The 26,904-nt window shown below is 50.0% G+C and overlaps 2 protein-coding genes across 2 annotated transcripts; one reads left to right on the top strand and one right to left on the bottom strand.

Moving 5' to 3' along the window:
* The first annotated feature begins 1,613 nt into the window (after positions 1–1,613).
* Positions 1,614–13,532, top strand: LOC138814892 (nicotinate-nucleotide pyrophosphorylase [carboxylating]). Its single transcript, XM_070003988.1, has 4 exons — positions 1,614–1,701; positions 10,769–11,304; positions 12,999–13,130; positions 13,206–13,532. Exons 1-4 carry the CDS (start codon positions 1,689–1,691, stop codon positions 13,422–13,424), a joined length of 900 nt encoding a protein of 299 aa, XP_069860089.1. The 5' UTR covers positions 1,614–1,688; the 3' UTR covers positions 13,425–13,532.
* Positions 13,533–21,368: 7,836 nt separating this feature from the next.
* Positions 21,369–26,699, bottom strand: LOC138814979 (transmembrane protein C16orf54-like). The gene is made up of 2 exons (XM_070004145.1): positions 26,574–26,699; positions 21,369–25,714 (listed from the first exon to the last, which is right to left on the bottom strand). Exon 2 carries the CDS (start codon positions 25,712–25,714, stop codon positions 25,055–25,057), a length of 660 nt encoding a protein of 219 aa, XP_069860246.1. The 5' UTR covers positions 26,574–26,699; the 3' UTR covers positions 21,369–25,054.
* Between the last annotated feature and the right edge of the window lie 205 nt (positions 26,700–26,904).

A 26,904-nucleotide genomic window follows, 5' to 3' on the forward strand; every position in this document is an offset into this window, starting at 1 on the left:
CCCCACAACAGTCAAAGGTAAGAAAGAAGGCTGGGAAGGTGGCTCAGTGGTAGTATGTACCTTGCATGCATGAGGCCCTAGGTTCTATTCCTCAGCACAACATAAGCAGAAAAAGCCAGAAGTGGTACAAGTGGTAGAACATTAGCCTTGAGCTGAAGAGCTGAGGGACAGCACCCAGGCCCAGAGTTCAAGACTCACAACCACCACCACCACTACTACCACCAACAACAAAAGGAAAAGATGGAAGGAAAGGAAAAGAAAGGAAAAGAGGCTGAGCTGGACTCTGGTGGCTCACCCCTATAATCCTAGCTACTTAGGGGCTGGGAAGGTGGCTCAGTGGTAGAGTGTTTGCCTTGCATGCATGGGGCCCTGGGTTCGATTCCTCAGCACCACATAAACAGAAAAAGCTGGAAGTGGTGCTGTGGCTCCAATGGTAGAGCACTAGCCTTGAGCTGAAGAGCTGAGGGACAGCACCCAGGCCCAGAGTTCAGGCCCCACGACTGGACCCCCCCAAAAAAAATCCTAGCTACTCAGAAAGTTGAGATCTTGAGGATCATGGTTTGAAGCCAACCCAGAAAAGTCCATGAGACTATTTTTTTTGTCAGTTGTGGGGCCTGAACTCTGGGCCTGGGCGCTGTGGCTCAGCTCTTCAGCTCTAAGGCTAGCACTCTACCACTTGAGCCACAGTGCCACTTCCACCTTTTTCTGCTTATGTGGTGCTGAGGAATCAAACCCAGGGCCTCATGCATGCAAGGCAAGCACTCTACCACTGAGCCACCTTCTCAGCCCCAAGTCCATGAGACTCTTATCTTGAGGAAATTACAAAAGATGCTGGAAGTGGCACTGTGACTCAAGTGGTAGAGTGCTGACCTTGAGCAAAAGAAGCGCAGAGAGAGACAGTACCCAAGCCCTGAGTTCAAGTCTCAGCACTGGCAAAAATAATTTTGTTGTTGTTGTTGTTGTTGGTCTTGGGGCCTGAACTCTGGGCCTGGGCGCTGTCCCTTAGCTCTTCAGCTCAAGGCTAGTGCTCTGCCACTTGAGCCACAGTACCTCTTCCAGCTTTTTTCTGCTTACATGGTGCTGAGAAATTGAACCCAGGGCCTCAAGCATGCAAGGTAAGCACTCTACCACTGAACCACCTTCCCAGTCCCCCCAAAATAAATTTTTAATAAAATAAAAATAATAAAAAAAGAAGAGGTCAGGTGCAGTGCCTTGTAATCCTAGCTACTCAGGAGACTGAGATCTGAGGATCCATAGTTCAGTCCCTGAGACTCTTATCTCCAATAAACCACTATAAAACCAGAAGTGGAGCTGTGGTTCAAAGCGGTAGAATGCAAGCCTTGAGCAAAAGAGCTCAGGGATGGTGCCCAGGCCCTGAGTTCAAGTCCCTTGACTGACCCCCCCCCCCAGCCTGAAACAAAGGCTTTCTAGCCCTCAGGAGGGAGCCCATTTCTGCCTTCAGTTGGGCTGGGCTTAGGGAGGGGACCTGCGCCTCCCTCAGGCCTAAAGCCTCCTCCCATGGGGGCAGGCACAGCAAGGGTCCCAGAGGCCTCTATTGAGAAAGATCAGTCACCAGCAAGGCCGTCCCTCCCTCTCCACCCCCCCTCCGACAGCCCCACCCCCAGCCTGGCCTCTGGGAACACGGATCGGAGCCGCGGTGGACGCTCTAGCTGACCGCTCCCGTCACCATGGACGCTGAAGGTGAAGGGGCTGCCCTGCCCGGTGTCCCTCTCTCTCCCCATCCTGGATAGCTCTGTCCCTCTGCCCTTTCCTGGAAGGCCCCGGCCCCCTCCATCTCTCTATGGACTCTTTTCCCTCCCCTCCCCCTCCAGCCTCCAGGACCCCACCCCCACAAAGGCATCCTCTCCCTGTCCTCTCCCCCTGTTGGGACCCCCCCCACCGTTGAGTTGAGGGGTGAAGAGGCCCCGGGCCCAGGAGAGGGAAGGGAGGATCGAGGACAGGGACAGAAGTCGGAGTGTGGCCGGGGCAGCGGTGTGGACTCTGTCCCCTCTCTAGCCGCTGGGTAGAAGCCGAGGCAAAGTCCTGTGGAATCTGCTAGGTGGAATTGGGGTGGGGTGGGGGATGGGGGATCTGCATGGCTGTGACATTACACTTGGAGGGGGGGTCTCAGGACTCCCCCAAGGACAGGCTGGGGCAGGCCTCTGAGCCCCCAGGGCCCCATTTCCTTGAATCTGTAAGCTTTCCATGCATAGGCTCCCGCAGCTCTGTGGCTAAGGTCCAGGGCGCACAGGCTCTTGCCTGAGCCCCCTCAATTTCCACACTGCCCCCTGAGCCTCTCCTCTCTGCCCCTCCACTGCCTTCTCCTGGGCTGGGGTTCTTGCACTAGCCCTTCGGGGCTCGGGTGAACTGGCTCTTGGGGTGTCCGGCAGGACAACAGGCCCCCACCCCTTGCAGGCTCCGGGAGCCGGGGCAAGTCACTTAGAGGGGAGGAGGGCCTGGGCATTGTCCCTCATCTCTGCAGCTCAAGGTGAGCGCGCTACTGCACTACTACTTGATCCACAGCGCCACTTCCTGTTTTCTGGGTGGTTCTTTGGAGATAAGAGTCTCAAGGGCTTTCCTGCCTGGGCTGGCTTTGAACTGTGATCCTCAGATCTCAGCCTCCTGAGTAGCTAGGATGACAGGCGTGAGTCACCGGCACCTGGCTGTCATTTAGCTTTTTTGCTCAAGGCTGGCCCTTTACCACTTGAGCTACACTTCCACTTCTGGTTTGAGTAGAAAAGCCAAGTGAGAGGGGGATGAGGCTCTGAATTCAAGCCACAACACACACACACACACACACACACACACACACACACACACACACACATGCACACTTCTGTGCTAATATCCTATTGTGTCGTGAGCAGAGAGAACTCTAGTTCTGGCTTCTCCTTGAGGCCTGCTCAGCCTGACCCTATCCCAAGATTCTTGGTTGCTCTATGCCTTTCCAGTCTACAAGTGCCAGGGCTTTCCTGAGTGACCTGTGGCCCCTCCATTCTCTCTGCAGAGCACCTTCCCCCATCAAATTCCCACAGACGCTCAGGCCAGCTCTTCCCAAGCCCTACCCAGTCCTCTCTTGCCCTCACCCCCTACAGCATCCCATATTCCGAAAGTCTACACATCGGGTTAGCACTTAAGTGATGGGGGTAAGGGGTTTACCCAGAACCTTTTTGGAAGTCATTTTCCTTCTCTAAGGAGAGAAAGGGATCATGCCTAAAATCCTAGCTACTCAGGAAGCTGAGATCTGAAGATTGCTATTCAAAAGCAGCCTTGGTAGAAAAGTCCACAAAAGACTCTGATCTCCAATTGAGCAGCAAAAAGTTAGGAGTAGAGGTGTGGTTCAAGTGATAGAACACCACGGCCTCTAGGCCCTGAGTTCAATTCCCAGTACCAACAAGTACTGAATATACAACAAGCACTGAAAATAGACTTCATTGCCAAATCCAGTGGTGGTGTGGGAGGGTGAAATGGGTCTGTGAATCCTGGAGCAGGTTTGCCAGGGTTTGTGAGCCCAACATCACAATTCCCACCCGTGCGAATGTTGGACAAGTTATTATTCTTATTTTTTTTTTATGTATTATTTGTGTATGCCAGTTCCTGAGTTTCAAGTCAGGGCCTGGTGCTGGTTTTGCTTGCTTGCTTTGCTGGTGCTCTACCACTTGAACCACACCTCCAGTCCTGCTTTTCTTGCTGACTATTTGAAAGGAAATAGATGCCACTTTTATTCACATTGTAGTCACTCCGGAGAAAGGGTTAAGAAGGAATTCCCTTGAGATATCAGGGTTACATTCCTCCCCCCTCCCTCTTCCCCCACCAGGATGAAACTACCTTCTCAGAAGTCCAGGGACCTTGAAACCACTTTGAATGGCCAACTCTCTAGAACTAGAATCTGGAGAACTCCCGTGTATCGCTTCTCCCATCCCCCTCCTGCAGCTGCAGAGACACTAACTGGTGTGTTGAAGTGAGCCCCTTTGGGGAACAGCTGCTAATCAGGAAAGCCTGGATATTCAAAGCTACTCACAGAAATCCCTTTTGTTGGAAATTCAAGAGCCAGGGGGCTGAGGGGGGGTGGGGGGGTGGAGAGGGCTAAGGAAACACCAGATGTGTTTATTTACTTTCTACTAGTGGAAAGTGCCTCAGCTCAAGGCAATCAGGACAGCGGATCTCCCTGAAGTGGGTGCCAGGAAAACCCTGGGGTCCACACAGACACAGCTGGGTGTTCTACATAGCCCAGCTGTGGAGAGGAAAGGCCTCGGTCCCCGTTTATCTTATTTTCTGGCTGATCAGTTTCTAGCTCTACCCTTTAGATCATTTCTTTTACATGCCTGGGTTTTTTTTTTTAATCTAGAAATACAAATCTTAAGTAGCTTGAAGGATTGTGGGTAGAATTTCTAGCAATATATGGAAAATGTCTGGTACTTGGAAGCTATTGTTCTCCTTGATGCTCAGAAGCTCAGGCTTTGCTACAAATTTGATTGATTGATTGATTGATTGATTGATTGATGGCTTTTTTTTTTTCTAGTCCTGGGGCTTGAACTCAGGGCCTGAGTATTGTCCCTGAGCCTCTTTGTGCTCAAGATTAGTGTTTTATCAATGGAGCCACAGAGCCACTTCTGGCTTTTTCTGAGTAGTTTATTGGAGATAAGAGTCTTCACAGACTTTCCTGCCAGGTCTTACAACCTCTAGCCTCAGATCTTACTCTCCTGAGTAGTTAGGGGTACAGATGTGAGCCACCAGCGCCTGGCCACATTCTAGAAGGATTTTTTTTTTTTTTGGTCTGTATGTGCCAATTCTGGGGCTTGAACTCAGGGCCTGGGCATTGTCTCTGAGCTTTTTGCTCAAAGGCTAGAGCTCTACCACTTGAATCACAGCTCTACTTCTGGCTTTTTGGTGATTAATCAGAGATAAGAGTCTCCCGAACTTTCCTGCCTGGTCTGGCTTTGAACCTTGATCTTCAGATCTCAGCCTCCTGAGTAGCTCGGATTACAGGTGGGAGCCACTGGCGCCCTATTCATGAGCATTGTTTTTTGACCTTCATGTGTCAAAGTTACAGAGTACAATGGGGCATGACTTAGAACCTGGAAACCGGGGAACCCCCCACCCCAAGATTCTACCACAGTCTGCAGTGGACCCCAGCAGCTCAGATCCTGGAAGGTTTCCAGATGCTTCTAAGGCATAGCCCTGTGTGAGGGCCCCACATCTCCAACATCCCTTTCTTCATCATGTTCCTGTGGCTTCGGGCCGCACCACACAGCATCAATACCGTGTGGCCAACACCTCCTGGCTGCTAAGTCCAGTGACCCATTTTTCAGGCTTCCTCCTACTTGTTCTGCCCACACCCTGCTTCTGGAACCCTCTTCTTACCCCACCCCAGACATCCGGCCTGCTTCTTAAGTAGCCACGCTGCTACTTGCCCTTGCCTTACTGACAATTCCCAGAGCCCTCTGCGTAGGCCCCGTGGCCTCATCCACTGCCATCTGCTGTCACTGTCCTGTTACCACCCCCGGGTGGCTCTGATCTCTCTACTCCCCACCCCTGCATCCCTGGATCCTCTCTGTCTGGGCACTGTCCCTAAGTTGTTGTTGTTGTTTTCTTCAAGACTAGCACTCTACCACTTGAATCACAGCCTTACTGGGACAGCTGAGTTCAAGCCCCAGGACTAGCTCACTGGCATGTGCATGTGCGCATATGCATGCGCGCATGTACACACACACACACACACACACACACACACACACACACACACACACACACACACACACACACACACAAGCTACAATCACCTTATTCCCTAGCTCCCAGTTCTATGATGGTTTCAGAATCTGCCCACACTCTTCTTTTTTGGTTAGTTCTGGAACTCAGGGTGTGGATGCTGTCCATGAGCTTTTTTGGCTCAAGGCAAGGACTCTGCCACTTTTTATTGTTGTTGTTTTGTCAGTCGTGGGGCCTGAACTCTGGGCCTGAGTGCTGTCCCTTAGCTCTTCAGCTCAAGGCTAGTGCTCTACCATTTGAGCTACGGCACCACTTCTGGCGTTTTCTGTTTATGTGGTGCTGAGGAATCAAACCCAGGGTCTCATGCATGCAAGGCAAGCAAGCACTCTACCACTGAGCCACCTTCCCAGCCCAGCACTCTGCCACTTTAAGCCACAGCTCCACTTATGGTTTCCTAGTGGTTAATTGGAGATAAGAGTCTCAGGGACTTCCCTGCCTGGGTTGGGTTTGAACCATGATCCTCAGATCTCAGCCTCCTGAGCAGCTAGGATGACAGGCGTGAGCCACCAGCATCTGGCCTGCCCACACTCTTGAGCTAAGTGGTTTAGCTGTTCTGTCCTGTGGCCTCTTGTGAGTCCTAATCTCAATTCTCTTCCTGCCTGTTGTTTGCCTTTGAGCCCTGAACACTGCTCAGTCAGTCTCCAATGTCTTCTCCCTCCACACCTCTCCCTGGCAAACTCAACCTTCCCTGCTGACACTTAGTCATCTCCTCCTGGCTGCCTCCTTCACACTCCAAAGGCTTCTATCATTAGCAAACACGCCTACTGTGTGCCAGGTGACACCCTGAAGGGCTTTGCAAATATTAGCACCTATATTTTTATAACAACCTGTGAGGTCATGATCTTATTTGCATGTGGGGTGTGTGTGTGTGTGTATGCGCACGTGCACAGTAGAGCTTGAACTCAGGGCCTGGGTTATGTTGCTTAGTTTTCTCCACTCAAGGCTGGTGTTCTATCCCTTGTGCCGTAGATCCGCTTCTGGCTTTTGGGTGGTTTATTGGAGATAAGTCTCTCAGACTTTCCTGTTCAGGCTGGCTTTGAAGCATGACTCTCAGATCTCAGCCTCCTGAGTAGCTAGGATTATAGGCATGAGCCACTGGTGCCTGGCTCAAATTTACTTTTTTTTTTCTTTCAGTACTAGGGTTTGTACCCAGAGCTTTGAGCATGCCAGGCAGGTGTTCTACTACTGAGCCATGCTTCCATCCCGATCTATTTGCATATTTTTAATTCTTTTTTTTTTTGTGGTACTGGAGATTAAAGTTGGGGCTCATGATTTCTAGGCAGATGCTCTACCACTAACTCATGCTTCCAGCTCTGGTTTTTGCTGGTTAGTTTTTTTTTGCGGGGGGAGGAGTTCATGGGGCTTGAACTCAGGGCCTGGGTGCTGTCCCTGAGCTTTTGTGCTCAAAGCTAGTGCTCTGGCGTTTTGAACCATAGTTCCACTTTCAGTTTTCTAGTGGTTAATTGGAGATAAGAGTCTCACGGACTTTCCTGCTCAGGCTGGCTTTGAATCGTGATCCTCAGATCTCAGCCTCCTGAGTAGCTAGGATTACAGGTGTGAGTCACTGGTGCCAGGTGCTTGTTAGATTTTTGTTTTTGTTTTTGTTTTTGTTTTTTTTTTGGGTGGGTCATGGGACTTGAACTCTGGGCCTGGGCACTGTCTCTCAGTGCTTCAGCTGAAGGCGAGAGCTCTACCAGTTGAGCCACAGCGCCACTTCTGTTCTCTGGTGGTTTATTGGACATAAGAGTCTCCTGGCCTTTCCTGCCTAAGCTGGATTTGAACCATGATCCTCAGATCTCAGCCTCCTGAGGAGCTAGGATTACAGGCGTGAGCCACAGGAGCCTGGTGTGCTTGTTAGTTTTTGAAACAGGGTTTCACTTCCTGCCCAGATATGCACCTGGACCAAGATATGCCTAGTCTAGCTTTCCTGAATGAGTAGTTACTGAATGACAAGTGCATGTCCATTCTGTTGAGAATGTTGTCTGAATGGAAACATTCAACAGCAGTCTTTGACTCTAGATTCTTGTACTGTGTGTAACCTGGGTGCTGTCCCTTAGCTTTTCACTCAAGGCTGCTACTGTACCACCTGAGCCAGAACTCTACTTCTGGCATTTTGGTAGTTAATTAGAGATAAGAGTCTCCCTAATTTGTCTGCCTGCATTAGCTTCAAGCTGTGATCCTCAGATCTCAGCCTTCTGAGTAGCTAGGATTACAGACATGAGTCACCATCACCAAGATGAGGTTTTTGTACTTAGAATACTATATTTAGGGCAAACAGTTTCTACCATGTCAATTAGTGGCTGGGTCCTTTTTTATTATTGCATAGTAGAATTGCATTGCATAGATAGATTCTCATTTTGTTTGTTTTGCTTCTCCTTGGAATTAAATTTTTTTCATTATTATAAAGGTGATGTACAGAGGGGTTACAGTTACATAAGTCAAGTAAAGAGTACACTTCTCTTCCCCCCCCCCTTTTTTTTTCCTTTTTCTGCTAGTCCTGGGGCTTGAACTCAGATCCTGGGCACACTCCCTGAGCTTCTTTTTCTCAAGGCTAGCACTCTACCATTGAGTCACCTCTTTTTCTGAGTAGTTTATTGGAGACTTACTTTCCTGCTTGGGCTGGCTTCAAGCCATGATCCTCACATCTCAGCCTCCTGAATAGCTAGGATTACAGACATGAGCCACCAGTGCCTGCCTAAGAGTACATTTCTTTTTGGACAATGCCATCCCTCCCCTTGCTTTCTTCCAGTTTTTCCCTCTAGTCCCCATCTACAAGTTGTATAGTTCATTTTCAACATAGTGTCTAGTGAGTACCACTGGTTGCCTTTGTTCATCCTTTGTTCCCCCCTTTCTGTGTTTTGTTTTTTAAAATCACTGCTTCTAGTTTGAATGGAGGAATTTCAGGGAAGAATATACCTCTCTGCTATTTGTTCCCAGGCCTTTTCCTTAGGTGGGTGGTGTAGGGACCGTCAGCCTGGGCACAGCCAGCTGGGGTTAGGGGAATGTAGATAGATGCTGAAGACTGGCTCAGGGCACGTGGGGTGAGTGATCCCTAAGTGATTGTCTTTGGAGAAGAATGAAACTGGGCATTTCTGTGTGTGTGTATGTGTGTGTTGTCTGTGTGTATGTAAGGGATAGAGAAAGAGAGAGCATGCACACGTGCAGCTGTGAAAACAAATACCCTCACACTGGGTCTAATTTTTCTTCCCTATCCCTGGAAAGCCAAGTGCCTTGGTGGCTGGACTCAAGAGACTGTAAATCTTTCTCTGACCGACAGATGGCGGTGCTGGCCCACATCTGGGTTCCACCACTGTAGTCTACTCAATAGACCAGAAAGGCAAGTCAGCAGGCCACGCAGGACCTTAGATCACCCTGCTCACACCCCTTATTTCTGAAGCCATGTTTCACAGAAGAGGGTGTCAAACCCAGTTTTCCTGTGTCCTTTCCTCCTTGAGTGGCCTCTAGCACTAAAGGCAACCCAGCTGAAACTTAGAAGAGATTTCTAAAGTAGAAACAAAGGCAGAGGGACAGACAAGAGACAGCAAGGTATCTAGTTCTGATCTTATTGCCTATTTGTTGTATGATCTCAGCCAATTTAGTTTACATCTTTAATATACTAAGATGAAAAAGACCCATGTTCATATAGTGCTGGAGGGCTTCCATGTGTATACATAACTAATCTTTGCAGGCAAACGGATAGGAAGAAACAGGGTAGCCTTCATTCAAGTACACACAGGACAGCTGCATGCGTTGTTAGAACATTACATACAGCCAAGTGTAGTAGTGCACAGCTGTAATGCCAGCATTCAGGAGGCTTGAAGCAGAGGATCTTGAGTTCATAGCTACATAGTGAAATCCTGTTTTAAAAGAAAACAAAACCAGCCGGGCGCTGGTGGCTCACGCCTATAATCCTAGCTACTCAGGAGGCTGAGATCTGAGGATCGCGGTTCAAAGCCAGCCCGGGCAGGAGAGACCGTGAGACTCCTATCTCCAATAAACCACCAGAAAACCGGAAGTGGCGCTGTAGCTCAAGTGGTAGAGCGCTCGCCTTGAGCTGAAGAGCTGAGGGACAGCGCCCAGGCCCAGAGTTCAAGCCCCACGACCGACAAAAAAAAAAAAAAAAAAAAAGAAAACAAAACCAAAACCCCAAAACAACTTCCAGCTGGGTGCTGGTGGCTCATGCTTATAATAATTCTAGCTATTCAGGAGGCTGAGATCTGAAAGGATCACAGTTCATAGCCAGCCTGGGTGGGAAAGTCCATGAGACTCTTCATCTCCAATTAACTACCAAAAAGCCTAAGTGGAGTTGTGGCTCAAGAGGTAGGGTGGCAGCCAAGACCAGGGAGCAGGAGACCCTGAGTTCAAGTCCCAGTATTGCCACAAAAAAAAAGAAAAAAGAAAAAAGACTAAAAAGAACATGGTGCCAGGCGCTGGTGGCTCACGCCCGTAATCCTAGCTACTCAGGAGGCTGCAATCTGAAGATCCCGGTTCAATGCCAGCCTGGGTAGGAAAGTCCGCAAGACTCTTATCTCCAATGAACCATCAGAAAACCAGAAGTGGCGCTGTGGCTCAAGTGGTAGAGCGCCTGCCTTGAGCTGAAGAGCTGAGGGACAGCACCCAGGCCCAGAGTTCAAGCCCCACAAGAAAAGAGCGTGGTCATGACAGGAAGAAACCCAGATCTGGCTTTTTAAAAAGATTATGTGATGCTTATTAGAAATGAATCTCACTAGGTTGTCCTGTTATTTCAATTTGTCCCGTGCTCTGAGTCCACACTGGGCCCGGCCTCACCTGTAGGATCTCTCCTCTCTGGTTGGCTAGTTCCCGCCCCGCCCCCTTATTTATCTCTCCTCCCTGATTGGCTAGTCCCCCCTCCCCTGGATCCAGCTCTCCTCTCTGATTGGCTAGTGCCCGATGCAACAGGTTGTTACATATTCTGTCTCGCACAGGGTAGGCAGCCGCAGCCCACCAACGTGGCGTCCGTGTTGTTCCCTTGCAGGCCTGGAGCTCCTGCTGCCCCCGACCACCCTGGCCGCCCTGGCGGACAGCTGGCTCCAGGAGGACTGTCCGGGCCTCAACTTCGCAGCTCTGGTGACCGGGGCAGGCCCCGCGCAGGCGGCACTGTGGGCCAAATCCCCCGGGGTCCTGGCCGGACGGCCTTTCTTCGATGCCATCTTTGCCCGGCTCAACTGCCAGGTGTCCTGGCTCCTCCCGGAGGGCTCGAAGCTGGTCCCGGTGGTCAAGGTGGCCGAGGTCCGGGGCCCTGCGCACCGCCTGCTGCTGGGGGAGCGGGTGGCCCTGAACACCCTGGCCCGCTGCAGCGGGGTGGCCAGCGCGGCCGCCTCGGCGGTGGAGGTGGCCCGGGCCGCGGGCTGGGCCGGGCGCGTGGCCGGCACGCGGAAGACCACGCCCGGCTTCCGGCTGGTGGAGAAGTACGGGCTCCTGGTGGGCGGGGCCGCCTCCCACCGCTACGACCTGGGCGGGCTGGTGATGGTGAAGGACAACCACGTGGTGGCCGCCGGCGGGGTGGCCAAGGTGTGTGTCCCGCTGAGCCTCTGCTCTCCTTCGGGTCCGACACTCACTCTGATCACAGCTCTACCAGAGCCGCCCGCCGCTGCGCGGTGATCGTGAATCCCGAGTCGGATGCAAGGTGCCTCCCCCCACAGCCCCTCCTCGCGCGTCACGGAGGGAGGCAGGTGCACTTCACCTGTGTGTTTTTGTGGGCCGGTCCTAGGGCTTGAACTCAGGGCCTGGGCGCTGTACCTTAGCTTTTTCACTCAAGGCTGGTGCACTTGATCCACACCTCCACTTCTGGCTTTTTGCTGGTTAGGTGGACAGTCTCATGGACTTTTCTGCCCAGGTTAGCTTTGAACCTCTCTCCTTAGATCTTATCCTCCTGTCTAGCTAGGATTACAGGAGTGAGCCTAGATACGCTTTTTTTTTTTTTTGTCGGCCGTGGGGCTTGAACTCTGGGCCTGGGCGCTGTCCCTCAGCAATTCAGCTCAAGGCGAGCGCCCTACCCCTTGAGCTACAGCAGCACTTCTGTTTTTCTAGTGGTTTACTGGAGATAAGAGTCTTGCAGACTTTCCTACCTGGGCTGGCTTTGAACCGTGATCTTCAGATCTCAGCCCCCCCCCCTTAGTAGTTAGGATTACAGGCGTGAGCCACCAGGGCCTGGGTAGACACACTTCTTTTGCCTAGCTACTTTTTTGTTTTGCTGCTTGGTCTGCCAGTTCAAGAGCAAAGAACACAATGTTGGGAACACAATGTCAAGGACTCACTTGAATTTGTGGATTTGTTTTTTTCAGCTGTAGGAATGTGGTCTTTTTTTTTCTTTTCTTTTCTTTCTTTGTTTCTTTCCTCTCTCTCTCTCTCTCTCTCTCTCTCTCTCTCTCTCTCTCTCTCTCCCTCTCCCCCTCTCTTTCTTTCTCCCTCCCTCTCTCTCTCTCTCTCTCTCTCTCTCTCTGTGTGTGCCCTGGGGTTTGAACTTAGGGCCTGGGCACCATCACCTCTGTTTCTCTCTCTCTCTCTCTCTCTCTCTCTCTCTCTCTCTCTCTCTCTCTCTCTCTCTCTCGGCTAGTGCTCTGCCACTTGAGCCACAGCCCACTTCCAGCTCTTTTTTTTTGGGGGGGGGGAAGGGTGGCAGTTTATTGGAGATAAGAGTCTCATGGACTTTCCTGCCTGGGCTGGCTTCAAACATGATCCTCAGACCTAGGTTTCCTGAGTTGTTAGGATTACAGGCATAAGCCACTGGGCACTCAGTTGTAGGAATATATATATATATGTATATATATATATATATATATATATATATGTATATATATATATATATATATTTTTTTTTTTTTTTGGTCCGGTCTTGGGGCCTGAACTCTGGATGCTGTCCCTCAGCTCTTCAGCTCAAGGCGAGCGCTCTACCACTTGAGCCACAGCGCCACTTCCAGGTTTTTTGTTTTTTGCTTATGTGGTGCTGAGGAATCGAACCCAGGGCCTCATGCATGCAAGGCAAACGCTCTACCACTGAGCCACCTTCCCAGCCCCTGTAGGAATGTTTTTGAAGACCCTTTTATAGTTCTAATAGTCAAGTCAAACTTGAATTCTGGTCTACTGTTTTCAGCCTGCAAAATGGTTTAACCTAATAGAAAGCTCCCCAAAATTTCTCCTCCACCTCCAGTCCCTTCTGTGTCCCAGCTCCTCACCCCTCACCCTCATGGGTTCTAACCCCGCAGGCGGTCCAGGCTGCCCGGCAGGTGACGGACTTCACCCTAAAGATAGAAGTGGAATGCAGCTGCTTGCAGGAGGCCATGCAGGCCGCTGAGGCAGGTGCCGACCTCCTCTTATTGGACAACTTCAAGCCTGAGGTGAGGCCGGATCTGATTGGTGGGGAGGGGTCACGGGGGAGGGGCTCTCATCTCCCCTGAGCTTGTGTCTTGTAGGAACTTCACCCCACAGCTGCGGCGGTGAAGGCCCAGTTCCCAAGTGTGACTGTGGAAGCCAGTGGGGGTGTCACGCTGAGCAACCTCCCCCAGTTCTGCGGGCCCCAGATTGATGTCATCTCTCTGGGGATGCTTACCCAAGCTGCCCCTGCCCTCGATTTCTCCCTCAAGCTGTTTGCCGAAGGGACCACTCCAGTGCCCTACCCCTGTCGATCCTGAAGTCGTGGTTGGCTGGACACATCTTTAGTGTGACCTGCCAGGCCTGACTTCACCTCTGTTCACCTCAGTTTCCTCATCTGTAAAATGGGTCTAATAAACTCAACCTGATGGGCTTTTTTATGGTAATAACTTTATGGTAATAATTACCCTACACTAAGTGGTCAGTGTTGGAAATGACTAACATGCACTGTTTACTGTGAAGGCAGGGCACCTCTTTATGGTGTTGTACAAGAAGACACGTTACATGAGAGCTGGCATTGTGCAGCAGACTGGATGGCACCTATATGTCATCACTCAGAGATAGCGGCTCTATGTTGAAATGCCCAGGGCAGCTTTGCTTACTTTTTAAAGATGAGGTATCGTAGACCAGTACCAGTGGCTCACTCCTGTCATCCTAGCTACTCAAGAGGCTGAGATCTGAGAACTGTCTTATACCTGAGAATTTCAAAGGCAGCTCCAGGCAAACAGATTTGCAAGACTCTTGTTCTCCAGTTAACCAGCAAAAAGCTGGAGGTGGAAAGCGTGGATCACATGGTAGAGTGCCAGCTGCAGAAAAAAACCAAGTGAAAATGCAAGGCCCTGACTTCATGCCCTAGTTGCAGCACGCACGCGTGTGTGCATGCGCGCGCGCGCGCACACACACACACACACACACACACGGTCTCACAGTGTAGTCCTGGTTGACCTCAAACTTTCAATTGAGTAGTTCCTGCCAGCTCAATCTTCCTAGCTGGGACTACAGGTGAATCTCACGGTCTCTGGTTTAAAACGGCTATTTCAGCACATAGAAAACAGAAAAAAAAAATTGGTCAAAGTCCAACAGTTTCATCATCATTATTATTGTTATTGTTATGAGAGAGAGAGAGAGAAATAACTGTTAGAAAGATGGAGGAGAAAGGAAGGAAATAGGCCAAACTCCATATCAACAGACCAGGACTATTTATTGTCGGGGAAGGACACGGTCCTTCCTGTGGGTCTGGCGGTTGTGGGGAAGGCTTGGAGTGAAGGTTTTTATAGGGACTGAGCAAGGAGACAGCTGTGTATGAGTCTACTATAGGGAGGCGACTGCAGGTGGAGGCAGAGAATAGAGTACCCCTTCTCCAAGGTCTCAAGCTTTTTAATGTTCAAACAGCTCTACATCTGTCTTGCCTAGACAGTTTGACCTTCACAGGATACAGGGTTGTTTTTTTTTTTTTTGGTCTTTCAACCTTTTAACCCTTTCCTGGCCTCAGAGCTTTACACGCTGGGCCCACCCTGAAATGTTTACAACCAGGCTCAGTTCCGCTTGCCCTGCCTGTGTCAGGGAGTCTGCGCCTCTCTTTGGTGGCTTGCCTGGTATCTGTATGCACCTGGGAAAAACGAGGTAGGGTTTACTCCTTCATATTCCATCTTTGGATACATGGAAAGAATGGACTAAAAGGGGAGAGGTAAGTCCTTCAATAAAGAGTTCAGATCAGAGGCAGGAGCCCCAAGGCCTTTATCCTTCATGCACCAGCTGTGCCAGGCTGGGAGCCAACAGTAGAAGGAGATTCATTTGACAAGAGACGCTGGACAGACTTGGATTGCTGCCTTTGGTGATGTTCTGGGCACAAAGGCCTCACCCACAGCGCACAGCCCCAAGGCGGCCCCTGGGATGCACCTGCCCTGTCTGATGCCACCTCCATCCCGTGTCCTCTCTTTCTTCATCTATGGGGTCCGGCTTTGGAAAGCTCAGATCTTTGAGCCTCATCTTCCCGAAAGAAGGAGAAGTGAACTTCTGGAAGAACTGGGCACCCAGGAAATTAGATCCAGGAGTGGTCTGGGAATTGAAAAGCAAAACGCTAGGCTCCAGGGGGAAGTGAAGGCCCAGGAGAGGTGTAAGTGGGGAATGTGTACCAGCACTGTCAAGCGCAAATACCTCTGCACTCAAATGTGTAAAGATGGAAGAAGACCAAGGGAAGTAGACTGTGGCCAAGAGGAAAAAGCACGTGACATCATTGTGTTACAGCACTGCCCCCCTCCCCTTTTTCCTTTTTTAAAAAGAAATCGATGTTGGGTGCTGGTACTCAGGCCTGTAAATCCTAGCTACTCAGGAGGCTGAGATAGGAGGATCATGGTTCAAAGCCAGTTGTGGGACCTGAACTCTGGGCCTGCGCGCTGTCCCTCAGCTCTTCAGCTCCAGGCTAGCTCTCTACCACTTGAGCCACAGTGACACTTCCCACTTTTTCTGCTTATGTTGTGCTGAGGAATAGAAACCAGGGCCTCATGCATGCAAGGCAAGCACTCTACCACTGAGCCACCTTCCCAGCCCTGTGAGATTCTTATCTCCAAATAACCACACACACACACACACACATGCACACACATACACACGCACACACACACACACACACACACACACACACACACACACACACACACACACACACACACCAAAACAAAACCAAAAAACAGAAATGAAGCTGTGGTTAAAAAGCTAAAAAGCTCAGGCACAGTACTCAGGCCCTGAATTCAAGCCCTCGGACCAGCACAGAAACAAAACAAAACAAAACAAAGAGATCTTCCAGGCTGAATCTTAAGTTCACCTTTAAGTTTACCCTTGAACCCAGAAACCACTCAGCACTTACAGGAAACTCCAGATGTGAGAGCTGGGGAGGAGATCCCATTATAGAAGGCAGGAAATGGCTCTTGGGTGAGCACAGGCAACATACTCTTTCCTTGCAAGGAGCTGGGCTTCCAGGCAGAGGGCATTGCATGGGCAAAGGCCCAGAGGTAGGAAATAGCTTGTATAGGGGGGGTGTAGTATTGGAAGCTGGACTTGCGAAAGCAATTCAGTTTGGAGATAGACTGGCTCCAGACCACAAAATGGGCAGAGGATTTGGATTCTGTCCCAAGAACAATCAGATTCAAGCTGGAAAATGAGATAAGCATATTTGCAGTTGAATCCAGTCCACAGCAGGAAGATGCATTTAAGGGGGGGGGGGGGGGAGAGGCTACAGAGGGCCAGGGCAGGGCTGCCCAAGATGGCTTGGATGTAGGTCAGACCAAGTGGGGCTGGGGAGAATGAGATGCAGGCAGAGGATAGACATGTCTAGGCTCAGCGGGCAGAAGGAGCTGGTGAGTTAGAGGCGGGAGGAAGGATTGGGTGTGGCCAGACAGGCATCACCATTGTGAACTGGTGGATGAAAAGAAAATGGTGGCGACTGAGTATTTGGTTCAGCATGTGTAGACCTCCTTTCTTTAGAAATGCTCATAGGGAAGGGGGGTGAGGAGTAGTGTCTCTATTTTACCCCTAAATAAACTGGTGGGCTGGGGTATGGCTTAAGTGGTAGAGTACCTGCTTAGCAAGCTCAAGGCTCTGAGTTCAAACCCCAGGTAATCAGCAAAACAAAAACAAACAAAACACCCCAAACAGAAATGGGGCTGTGGCTCAAAGGGCAGAGTGCTAACTTTGAGCATAAAAGCCAAGCAAGAGCATAAAGTCCTAAGGGCAAGCCCCAATACGGACACACACACACACACACACACACACACACACACACACACACACACACACACACACACATTTTAAAAATAGACAAAAAAAGGTTGGGGATGTGGCTCAAGGAGTAGATCTTACTAGCAAGCTAGAGGCTCCCAGTCACCCATAGCACACATCAATAAAGTGAGGCAGAATTGTGTGTGTGTGTGTGTGTGTGTGTGTGTGTGTGTGTGTGTGTGTGTCCTGGGGCTTGTACTCAGAGCCAGGGTGCTGACCCAGAGCTATTTTGCTCAAGGCTAGTGCTCTACCACTTCACTCACAACTCCACTTCAAGGTTTTTGGAAGTTCATTAGAGATAAGAGTCCCACAGATTTTCCTGCCCAGGCTGGCTTTGAACCAAGAGCCTTAGACCTCAGCCTTCTGCGTAGCTAGGATTATAGGCATGAGCCACCAGGGCCTGACTTTTGGGGCAGAATTTGAAACCTGTATTCTGAAATCTGTCATTCACTTCTTGAAGGATTGTGTATTGAACACCTGGCATGGAAGGCAATATCCAGATGCTGAATATAAAACAATGATTAAGTAGAAAAAGTTATTCTCATTCTACCCTGGGGTTGGGGTAGAAGTAGGGATGAGCAGGCAAGAAAGAAAGAAAGAAAGAAAGAAAGAAAGAAAGAAAGAAAGAAAGAAAGAAAGAAAGAAAGAAAGAAAGAAAGAAAGAAAGAGAGAAAGAAAAAGAGAGAGAAAGAAAGAAAGAGAGAAAGAAAGAGAGAGAGAGGGTGAGCTGGGAAGGTGACTCAGTGGTAGAGCGCTTGCCTTGCATGCCTGAGGCCCTGGGTTCGATTCCTCAGCACCACATAAGCAAAAAGAAAAAAGCTGGAAGTGGCGCTGTGGCTCAAGTGGTAGAGTGCTAGCCTTGAGCTGAAGAGCTGAGGGACAGCGCCCAGGCCCAGAGTACAGGCCCCACGACTGGACCCCCCAAAAAAAAACCACAAAAAAAAGAAAGAAAGACAGAGAGAGCGAGAGGAAGGAAGGAAGGAAGGAAGGAAGGAAGGAAGGAAGGAAGGAAGGAAGGAAGGAAGGAAGGAAGGAAGGAAGGAAGGGAAAAAGAAAAGAAAGGAGAAAAAAAAGGACCATTAACTCATAGTGACCACCAGGGGGAGCTGCAGCCACACCTGCCTTCCTTTCTCTGATTTCTGGCTCTTCATTCCAGACAATAGCCAAGGTGGCCCTGGGTATTTCAACATCTGCTCAGGAAGAAAACTGCAGAGGAATTTGAAAGCTGAGATGAATTGCTTCTTTCATTTCCCCTGATGAATCCCATCATCAGATCTTCATCCAATTGCCCCAGGTAACTGGCTTCAAAGCCCTCAAGCCAAATTCGGCCAGCCGCTGATATTTATTCAACAGCCCCTCCCCCAGAACTCCACCAGTATTCTCCAGTCTACTCTCTCATCCTACCGACCCACTTAGCTTCTGAACCCTTCATCCTTCATCCTTCTCATCTATCCCTCCTGCCTGGCTTCCAACCTGTCTATCCATCTACCCTCCTGCCCCTATCCTTCTTTCCACGATACTAAAAACCCCTCAGCAGAGACCTGAAGTATTGCAAGATCAAGGAAGGCAAGAGGTCAAAACAGGTTGACAGATCAGTAAATCTGCCTCAGTGTTCTCAGAAAGAAGCATTAAATAAAATCCACCAGGCTGGGTGCCAGTGCTTAAGCCTGTAGTCCTATTTACTCAGGGGTCTGAGATCTGAGGATTGCAGTTCAAACCCAGCCCTTGCCAGAAAGTTTTGTGAGATTAGTTTGGGGGGGGGGGTGAGTTTTTGTTGTTGTTGGTCGTGGGACTTGAACTCTGGGCCTGGGCGCTGTCCCTCAACTCTTCAGCTCAAGGCAAGTGCTCTATCACTGGAGCCACAGCGCCACTTCCGGTTTTCTGGTGGTTTATTGGAGATAAGAGTCTCACAGACTTTCCTGCCCAGGCTGGCTTTGAACTGTGATCCTCAGATCTCGGCTTCCTGAGTAGCTAGGATTACAGGTGTGAGCCACCGGTGCCTGGCTTGTGAGATTCTTGAATCTCCAATTAGCCACCAAAAATTCAGACATGGAGCTGTGGCTCAAGTGGTAGAGCACTTGCCTGGAGCCTAAAAGCTCAGGGACAGCACCTAGGCCCTGAGTTCAAGCCTCAGGACCAGCACAAAACAAAGCAAACAAAAAATCTCAGCAAACCCAACTCTTTCTTCCTTCCTTCCTTCCTTCCTTCCTTCCTTCCTTTCTTTCTTTCTTTCCTTCTTTCTTTCTTTCTTATGGGTGTCGGTTGTGGGGCCTGAACTCTGGGCCTGGGCACTGTCCCTCAGCTCTTCAGCACAAGGCTAGCACTCTACCACTTGAGCCACAGCACCACTTCCAGCTTTTTCTGCTTATGTGATGCTGAGGAATCAAACCCAGGACCTCATGCATGCAAGGCAAGCACTCTACCACTGAGCCAACTTCTCAGCTCCAAGTGCTCTATCACTTTGAGCCACAGTGCCACTTCTGGTTTTCTGGTGGTTAATTGGAGATAAGAGTCTCATGGACTTTCCTGCCCCGGTTGGCTTTGAACCGCGATCTTCAGACCTCAGCCTTTGGAGTAGCTAGGGTGTGGCAGGCATGAGCCACTGGTGCCCAGCTCTATTTTTAGATTTAAAGAAGATTCACCTGTGGTGTTGTGTTGTGCACACACACATTACTTATCGATGGCCCTCTAAGACAATAGAGTGGGTAAAGTTTCATAAATGTTTCAGCACCTCTGCATTTGCTTCTAATGACTTCCTGAGTGGAGTGATAAGTCATTCTGCCAGTTTCTCAGCAACACTTAAGCACTGCTTTTGGCGGCCCTAAGCCACTGAGACCAAATGGTACGGACTGAAGGAAACCTGCCCACGATGCTGTGAATGAATGAATCTACACCAATCACTGTGAACACCAGTTTTATCCTGAGGAAAGTGGGATTTCGTGTGTGTGTGTGTGTGTGTGTGTGTGTGTGTGTGTGTGTGTGTGTGTGTGTGTGTGCATATCACCACACATATCTAGTTTGGTGGGAAGGGTAGCTTCCTTCCTGTTTTGCAGTTCTTTGGCTCAAAGCCTCAGGAGCTCTACTAGCAACATTAGTAAAGAACTATTCCAGGCACGTTGTACATGTCTACAGTCCCGCCACTGAGAAGACAGAGCAGGGAGCATCTAGTGGGTATTAGATAGGGTTATCCAAAGAAAGAAAGAAGGAAGGAAGGGAGGGAGGAAGGCAGGGAGGGAGGGAGGGAGGAAGGGAGGAAAGACTATAAGGAAGAAAGGAGCCACATGCCGGTGGCTCATGTCTGTCATCCCAGCTACTCAGGAAGCTGAGACTGAGGATCACAGTTGGAAGCCAGCTTGGTAGGAAGTCTGTGAGACTCATCTCCAATTAGGCACCAAAAGCAAGAAATGAAGTTGTGTGTGGTTCAAGTGGTAGAACACTAGCCTTGAGCACAAAAGTTCAGGAACAGTGCTTAGGTCCTGAGTTCAAGCCCCAGGACTGACATAGGAAAAAAAAAGAGAGAGAAAGAAGGGAGGGAGAAGGGAGAGATTGAGGAAGGAAAGAAGGAAGGAGGAAAGAGGAGGAAGAAAAGGAAGGAAGGAAAGAAAAAGGGAAAGAACTCATGCCTACAATTCTACTATTCAAGAGACTCAGATCTGAGGATAATTCTTCAAAGCTAGCCAGGGGGAGACAAGTCTGAAATGCTCTTATTTCAAAACCAGCAAAAACCAGAAGTAGTGGTATGGATCAAGTGGTAGAGCACCCACCATAAATGAATGAGTGCTCAAGGTTGTGATTTTGGTAAAAGCAGTTTCAGTGGACTTCTGGAAATATATAGACTCTAGGTGGTCAGCTCTCCCTAGAAGATGAGCCGTGAAGGAAATGAGTGATGCTAGATGTGAAGGATAAAGAAATAATATGGGAGGGGCTGGGAAGGTGGCTCAGTGGTAGAGCGCTTGCCTTGCATGCTCAAGGCCCTGGGTTCGATTCCTCAGCACCACATAAGAAAAAAGCCAGAAGTGGCGCTGTGGCTCAAGTGGTAGACCACTAGCCTTGAGCTGAAGAGCTGAGGGACAGTGCCCAGGCCTAGAGTTCAGGCCCCACGACCGGACCCCCCCCCAAAAAAAAGAAAGAATATGGGTTCTGAGTTGTGGTTCAAGTAGTAGAACATCTGCTTAGTAAGCATGAGGCCCTGAGTTCAAACCCCAATACTGCAAAAGAAGTCATTTTTGTTGTTGATTTTAAGGGGGGGGATATTTGTTTTTGAGGTGGGGTCTCACCCTGTTGCCAGGCTGTTTTATTGAACTCTTCAGTCTCCTACTTCGGTCTCTGAAATAGCCGAGACTGAAGGTGTACCCCGCCATACCCAGCACGTGATAGGAGAGATTTGAAATGTGTTTATAGGAAGAAATAGTTTATTTTGTGGGATGTATATAGGGAGTGAAATAACTTGTCAAACACATGCTTCCTATAAACCAGGTAGATATGCCACATAAAATTAAGCAAACATCCTTTAAGATACACACAGTCAAGTTGCAAAAAAAAAAAAAGCAAGTTCCTGAAAGCACACAAGAAGAGGAAATGGAAAACCGACTGAGTTGTTGTTTGGTTCTTGGTTATAAAGAGGCGTTGGATTTTTGCACCCACCTAGAGATGGAAAATGAGGCATAAAGACTTTATTCATCTCCCCCTGAGAACTGATGCTAACAAGACATGACCCCTCAGAATTTATATCCAAAAGTTGGCCTCCGTTTGAATTTGCAGTTCAAATTATGCCATCTCAATGGAATGGAAAACCCAAATAAAATTAATCATGTGGTTTAAGGTTGATAATAGTTCTGAAATACCCTTGGGGGAAGCAGCCTCAGACTCTCTTAGAAAGACACGTCGTAACTTAGTACATTTCCACTACTGTAAGGAAATGGCTGAGACAATTAACTGATAAAAGAGAAAAGGGTTAGTTGTGGTTTTGTTTGTTGTTATTTTGTTTTGTTGATATGCTCATTCTGGGCTGGAAGTCAGGGCCTCAACTTCTCCCTTCACTTTTCTGATTAAGGGCAAGACTCTACCACTTGAGCCACACCTCCCCTTCCAGCTTTTTGCTGGCTAATTGGTGCTGAGTCTCAAGATTTTTTTTTTTCTTCTCAAGGCTGGCTTTGAACTAGGATCCTCAGATCTAAGCCTCCTGAGTATAAAGTAAACTTCTTCACCCCGATTTTGGGTTGACAGCCTTCGCCCTGGGTCCTTCACCAGCTAGGCCTGGCCACAGTTGTTTATTCCCATGGGCCCCCAATGTATCAGCAATGGAGTCCAGATGCTAGTCCTGGGCTCACGCTGCTTCTAGTGGATAATTGCAACCTGCCAGCTATAAAATGTATTGTCTCTGCTCTGGGATGTTTCCCCTGGCTACATGACATCTATCGACTTTGCTACGTGCTACATATAGAATGTATTGTCTCTGCCATAGTTTTCCCTGGCTGTGAGCCAGCTATTGAATGTCCTGCCCTGGCTGTCTGAAATCTCCAGTGTCCAGCTGGGCCTACAAAGATTTCCGGCCCCAGACCCTGACTTCTGACACTATCGCTACCTCTAAGACTGTGAGAGCAGTTGGCTACTCTCTGTCCCACGAAAGATACCCTGACAGTCTCTAGCTGACATTAAATGCTTCTTCTACATGACTGTGTGTCCAAGTGGTTTTCTGGGTTGGTGCTGATGCTGAGTAGCTTTCCATGTGAGCCATCAGCACTTACCCTCTTTCATCTTTTAAATCAGCTATTGCCATGAAGCCCAGATTGGCCTGGAAGTCTCAACCCTCTTGCCTCTGCCTCCCCAGTGCTAGAATTAGAAGTGTGTACTGCACCCAGTTTATCCTTTTTGTTTTTGTTGTTTTTTGGTCAATCGTGGGGCTTGCACTCAGGGCTGGGTGCTGTCACTGAGCTTTTACATTCAAGGCTAGCATTCTACCACTTTGAGCCACAGCACCACTTCCCATTTTCTAGTGGTTAATTGGAGGTGGCTTTGAACAGTGATCTGCAGACCTCAGCCTTCTGAGTAGCTAGGATTATAGGCGTGAGCCACCGGCACCTGGCTTCATCCTTTTTTAATAAACAAACAAACAACAACAAAAAACACCCAGAGTCTACGGTGAATACTTCCAGCAGGCAGTGTCTACTAAGAACATAATAAACTTTGCCTACGTTGTATTTGTCTTTATTATTTCATTTGTATATTTGCTCCTGTCTACATCATATTTCCATATTACACCTTTTATTTATGGAAAGTGATACCGATTTTCCATTCATAGAAGTAAAGCAGATATTCCCTTCAAAACAAATTTATTAAGCAAATAGCCAACATAAAGAAATATATAATGTAAATAACAATATAGGTGGTAAACAAATGTGGCAAATTACCTTATATTTATGACTAAAGTTTAGGAAATCAGAAACCCACAGAATGGAAACCCCTTTCCCTAGCTCCTCTCTTAAAGTGGGAGTGCAGATATTTGTACTGCATTTCTATAGGGTAGATCATTACAAGCAAAACCTGCTTCAATTGAGCATGGCTAGCTACATTTATAACCTTAGCTACTCAAGAGATTGAGAGCTGGCTCTTCTCTCCATTAGCCAGCAAAAAAGCAACAAGTGGAGTTGTGGTTCAACTGGTAAAGTATTAACCTTGATCAGAAAAAGCCAAGCTAGAGTGTGATCAGAAAAAACAAAACTGAGCCAAACTCCAGTGGCTCACGCCTGTAATCCTAACTACTTGAGAAGCTGAGATTTGAGGATTGTAGTTCAAAGCCAGACTAGGCAGGAAAGTTTATCAGACTCTTAATCTCCAAAAACCACCCAAAAGCTGGAAGTAGAGTTGTTGCTCGTGTTAGAACACTGGCCTTAAGTGAAAGAGCTAAGGGACAGTGGAGATTGGACAGTGCCTGGGTCCTAAGTTCAAGCCCCAGGACTGGCACAAGATAAAAAAAAGAAAGCCAACCTTCCTGTCTGGTCAAATGCCCCATCTAGAAGCTTCCCTTCCTTGGAACTAAGGTCTTTTTCACACTGAATCAATCTCTGGCCTAAGCTTTCCTCACCGTGAATGGTAAGATCTAGAAGGCAGAAGCGTGTGCTCCTTTAAGCAGATAGATGGAAGAGCCTGCTGGTCTTTGATTCCAGATGAAAACCAGAGGCAAAAAAAGGCCCAGCCAGCTGCACTCAGCAAGTCCTTGTGGCCATTTGGGTCAAAGCCAAGGTTCATTTGTAAAGGCTCCTTAGCAGCTGGGTGCTGGTGGCTCATGCCTGTAATTCTAGCTACTCAGGAGGCTGAGAGATCGGAGGATGGAGGTACAAAGCCAGCCCAAGCAGACAAAGCTGAGCAATTCTTACCTCTAATTAACTAGCAGAAGGCCAGAAGTGGAGGTGTGGCTGACGTAACAGAGCACCAGCCTTGAGCAAACTAGCCAAACAAGAGCATGAGGCCCAAAGTTTAAGCCCTGGTACGCGCTTGTGTGTGCACACATGCGCAGAGAGGCACAGAGGCTCCTCTGCCTACTCTTACCCTCTGTGTGTATTTTCCTGGAGAACCAACCTCTCAGTGGCCCTGGTGAGTGGCAGGATGAACAGCTAGGGAGAGACAAGAACTGCAGCTCTGGAAAGCTGGATTCCTGCCATCTCCTGCCAACACTGCTGACACCTGTCCCCACCACATAATCTGGGCAACATCCCAGGGATGCTTTCACTGTGATAAGGGTAACTTAGCTACCTGTGGATGGAAGGTGGAAGATGGTGGATTAGATGTGCTTTCCTGCCGGTCTGGATACATTTTCTCACTTGGGCATTCCGCTGTGATTTCTGGCATGGAGTCCGCTTTGTCTCTGGCCCTGTGAGCCGCAGCCTGGGTAACTGAACCGAGGCTCTGCTGGGCAGTTTCTTGGAGTCCAGGCTGATGCACACTCAAGCTTGCTCACCGTGCAGGGCCAGCAGAATGGCAATCCAGGCCTAAGAGGCCTGGCAGGTGCATCAAACCTCCAGATCCGCTTGAAGGCTGCAGCCTAGAAGTTTCTGTGCAGTGAAGCCCTTTCTAGAAAGAAATCTCTGGGCAGCCAGTCCTGGAGGCCCTGGATTCAGAACCCCACACTGGTCCGGCCTTCCCGCTTCCAGAACTGCGAGATCTGCTCCAGGGTGACCCGAGGCTGCAGACTCCAATCAGGCTCGGGGCTGCCGGGCCTCTGCCTCCAGGCCTGGGGGGGCTCGTGTGTCCCACTGGCCTCTGGTCTCAATTCAGGCCCGATCCAGCTCACCAGGCCCGTGGTGGGGGGTGTCTCCTCCCAGAGCTGGGGTTCCCCAAAGGTACCTCTGCAGACTGGCCCTCCCAAGTTGCCTGGAGCAGGGTGTGGGGCTGAAGGGGGAGGGGGGGCCGTAGCTCGGGCCTCCATGGAGGCCCCGGGGGCAGGAGTTTCCAGACCCCTGTCCATCAGCAGGGGCACCGCAGAGCCGTACCAGTCCTCCGAGCGCTCTCGGGCGGTGCTCGTGGGTTCGATCCACAGCTCTCCTCCGGGGCGCCACACCAGGGTGGGCGCGCGCTGGTGGGGATCGGGGCGCAGCGAGCGGCGGAACAGACGTTCGGCCAGCACAGCTGTGGTCACGATGAAGAAGGCGGCCAGGGAGGCCAGGGCCAGCATGATGGGGATGCAGGGCCCGCAGGGGAGCGGGGGCCACAAGGCTGCCTCGGACATGGGGAGATCTTCCGTGTACCCCAAGGGCTGCTCTGGAGTCAAAGGCATCTGGGAGACACAAGATGGGGAGGGGAGGGAAGAGGAAGCAGCTAAGGCACACATACATTGTGTTTGGGGGGCAGGAGGGAGCCCCCCCACACCCTAAGTGTTCAAGCATGAGCACCAAGCCAGTGGCTCACACCCCCCCACCCCCCCCACCCCCGTCATCCTAGCTACTGAGGAGGCTGAGATCTGAGGATCATGGTTTGAAACCAGCCCAGGCAGGAAAGTCGATGAGACTCTTATCTCTGATTAACCACAAAAAAAGCCGGAAATGGAGCTGTGGGCCCAGTGGTAGAGCACCAGGCTTGGGTGAAAATGGGAGAGCACCCAGGCCTAGTGTTTAAGCCCCATTGCTGGCATGCATACACCCTCAAAAAAAAAGCAAAAAAGAAAGCACAAGAGAGTCAGGGTGCATAGGATTCAGACACAGGGGCCAAATGGATCCAAGAGGAGGGAAAGTGTAGCCAGAGGCCAGGCAGAACTGTGCCGGGACCTGGAGCTGGGCCCTCCGAAGGCCTCTCCGGCCACCCCACCCCGGGTGCCTGCGACAAAAGGCTCCACAGCTGCTCCCTCGATCTTAGCTTAAGGAGGAAGTGGGAAAGAGAAGAAATGAGAAGAAATGTCTCCTTCGAGTCCCTTCCTGTATGTGTACCCCTTCTTCTGATACCCCTGCCGGCCTTCTACTTGGCCTTCTCCCCTTCCCCTCTTCTTGATTTCTAGAATTCACTGCAGCTCTGCCAGATCTCAGGGGCCACCCCGGCATGGTCCCAGCCTCTGGTCCCTGTCTCAGTCTCCTGGCCCTGCCCACCTTCCTCCAGCCTCAGAAGCCCTCTCATGGGTGGGGTCTCCGTACCCCTCACCTCACCTTGGATCAGTCCCTGGCTCTCCCTTCAGAGTGGCTCTTCCCAGTGCATCCTGCCAGGCAGCGGGGTGGCTGGCTGAGGGCTAGTCTCAAATGAGGGCCGGAAGGGTGGCTACCACCTGTTGCTAGGCAACGGCACCCCAGCGCCTCCTGCCCTCAGTAGAGCGTTTCCAAGGCAATCTGGGGGTGGGATGTGGTCACTGTGGTGAGGAACCATTTCCTGGGTAAGGTGGGGCCCCAATGAGCAATGGCTCTGTTGAACTCAGTCTCACCCGCACAGTGAGCCCCAGACCCCAGAGCACTCACCTCGAAAGAATGCAGAGACGCTGGCCTG

The sequence above is a fragment of the Dipodomys merriami genome, unplaced genomic scaffold, assembly GCF_024711535.1.
Source record: "Dipodomys merriami isolate MVZ:Mamm:240054 unplaced genomic scaffold, mDipMer1.0.p SCAF_62, whole genome shotgun sequence".
Lineage (NCBI taxonomy): Eukaryota > Metazoa > Chordata > Mammalia > Rodentia > Heteromyidae > Dipodomys > Dipodomys merriami.

Coding starts and splice junctions, on each gene's coding strand:
- LOC138814892 (XM_070003988.1), top strand. Junction 11,305..12,998: donor CCGCCGGCGGGGTGGCCAAG/GTGTGTGTCCCG, acceptor CTAACCCCGCAG/GCGGTCCAGGCTGCCCGGCA. Junction 13,131..13,205: donor TGGACAACTTCAAGCCTGAG/GTGAGGCCGGAT, acceptor TGTGTCTTGTAG/GAACTTCACCCCACAGCTGC.
- LOC138814979 (XM_070004145.1), bottom strand. CDS start 25,714: ATGCCTTTGACTCCAGAGCAGCCCTTGGGGTACACGGAAGATCTCCCC.